Source organism: Penaeus monodon, chromosome 29 (assembly GCF_015228065.2).
Source record: "Penaeus monodon isolate SGIC_2016 chromosome 29, NSTDA_Pmon_1, whole genome shotgun sequence".
Classification (NCBI taxonomy): Eukaryota; Metazoa; Arthropoda; class Malacostraca; order Decapoda; family Penaeidae; genus Penaeus; species Penaeus monodon.
The window spans coordinates 1,957,800-1,958,076 of record NC_051414.1 but is presented as its reverse complement, the minus strand read 5'-3'; the positions used below and the strand labels follow the sequence as shown (position 1 = coordinate 1,958,076).

Genomic DNA, 277 nt, shown 5'->3' with positions numbered 1-277 from the left:
CTCTTCTCTCTCATGCGGCGAGCTGGTTCCTCTCCCTTCTACAGGAACAAGACTTCGGGCGCCGTGGATGCTAAGGCATGTCCCTGGTGGAGGCTGCGGCAGCGCTGGACAAGCTGCTCCGTGGCCCCCCCCGCCCGCAGGGCTTCTACGCCTCCCCGAGTTACCCCTCCCTCCCCCGGTACCTCCAGCCCCAGGAATCGCCGCAGGTATTTATGAAGCGCTGTTCCTGTGTTTTGTAACGTGGAGTGGTTTTCCTTTTGTCAGTGTGAAAAGGTAG

General features: G+C 60.3%; 1 protein-coding gene across 1 annotated transcript in view; it reads left to right on the top strand.

Annotated features, from left to right (window-relative positions):
• LOC119591894 overlaps nucleotides 1–277 on the top strand; it is a gene marked incomplete in the record, with an annotated part of 29,081 nt that overhangs the window by 2,294 nt on the left and 26,510 nt on the right. Inside the window, 1 exon segment of the mRNA XM_037940643.1 lies at nucleotides 45–206. Within this exon segment, the coding sequence (XP_037796571.1) occupies nucleotides 78–206 (129 nt within the window).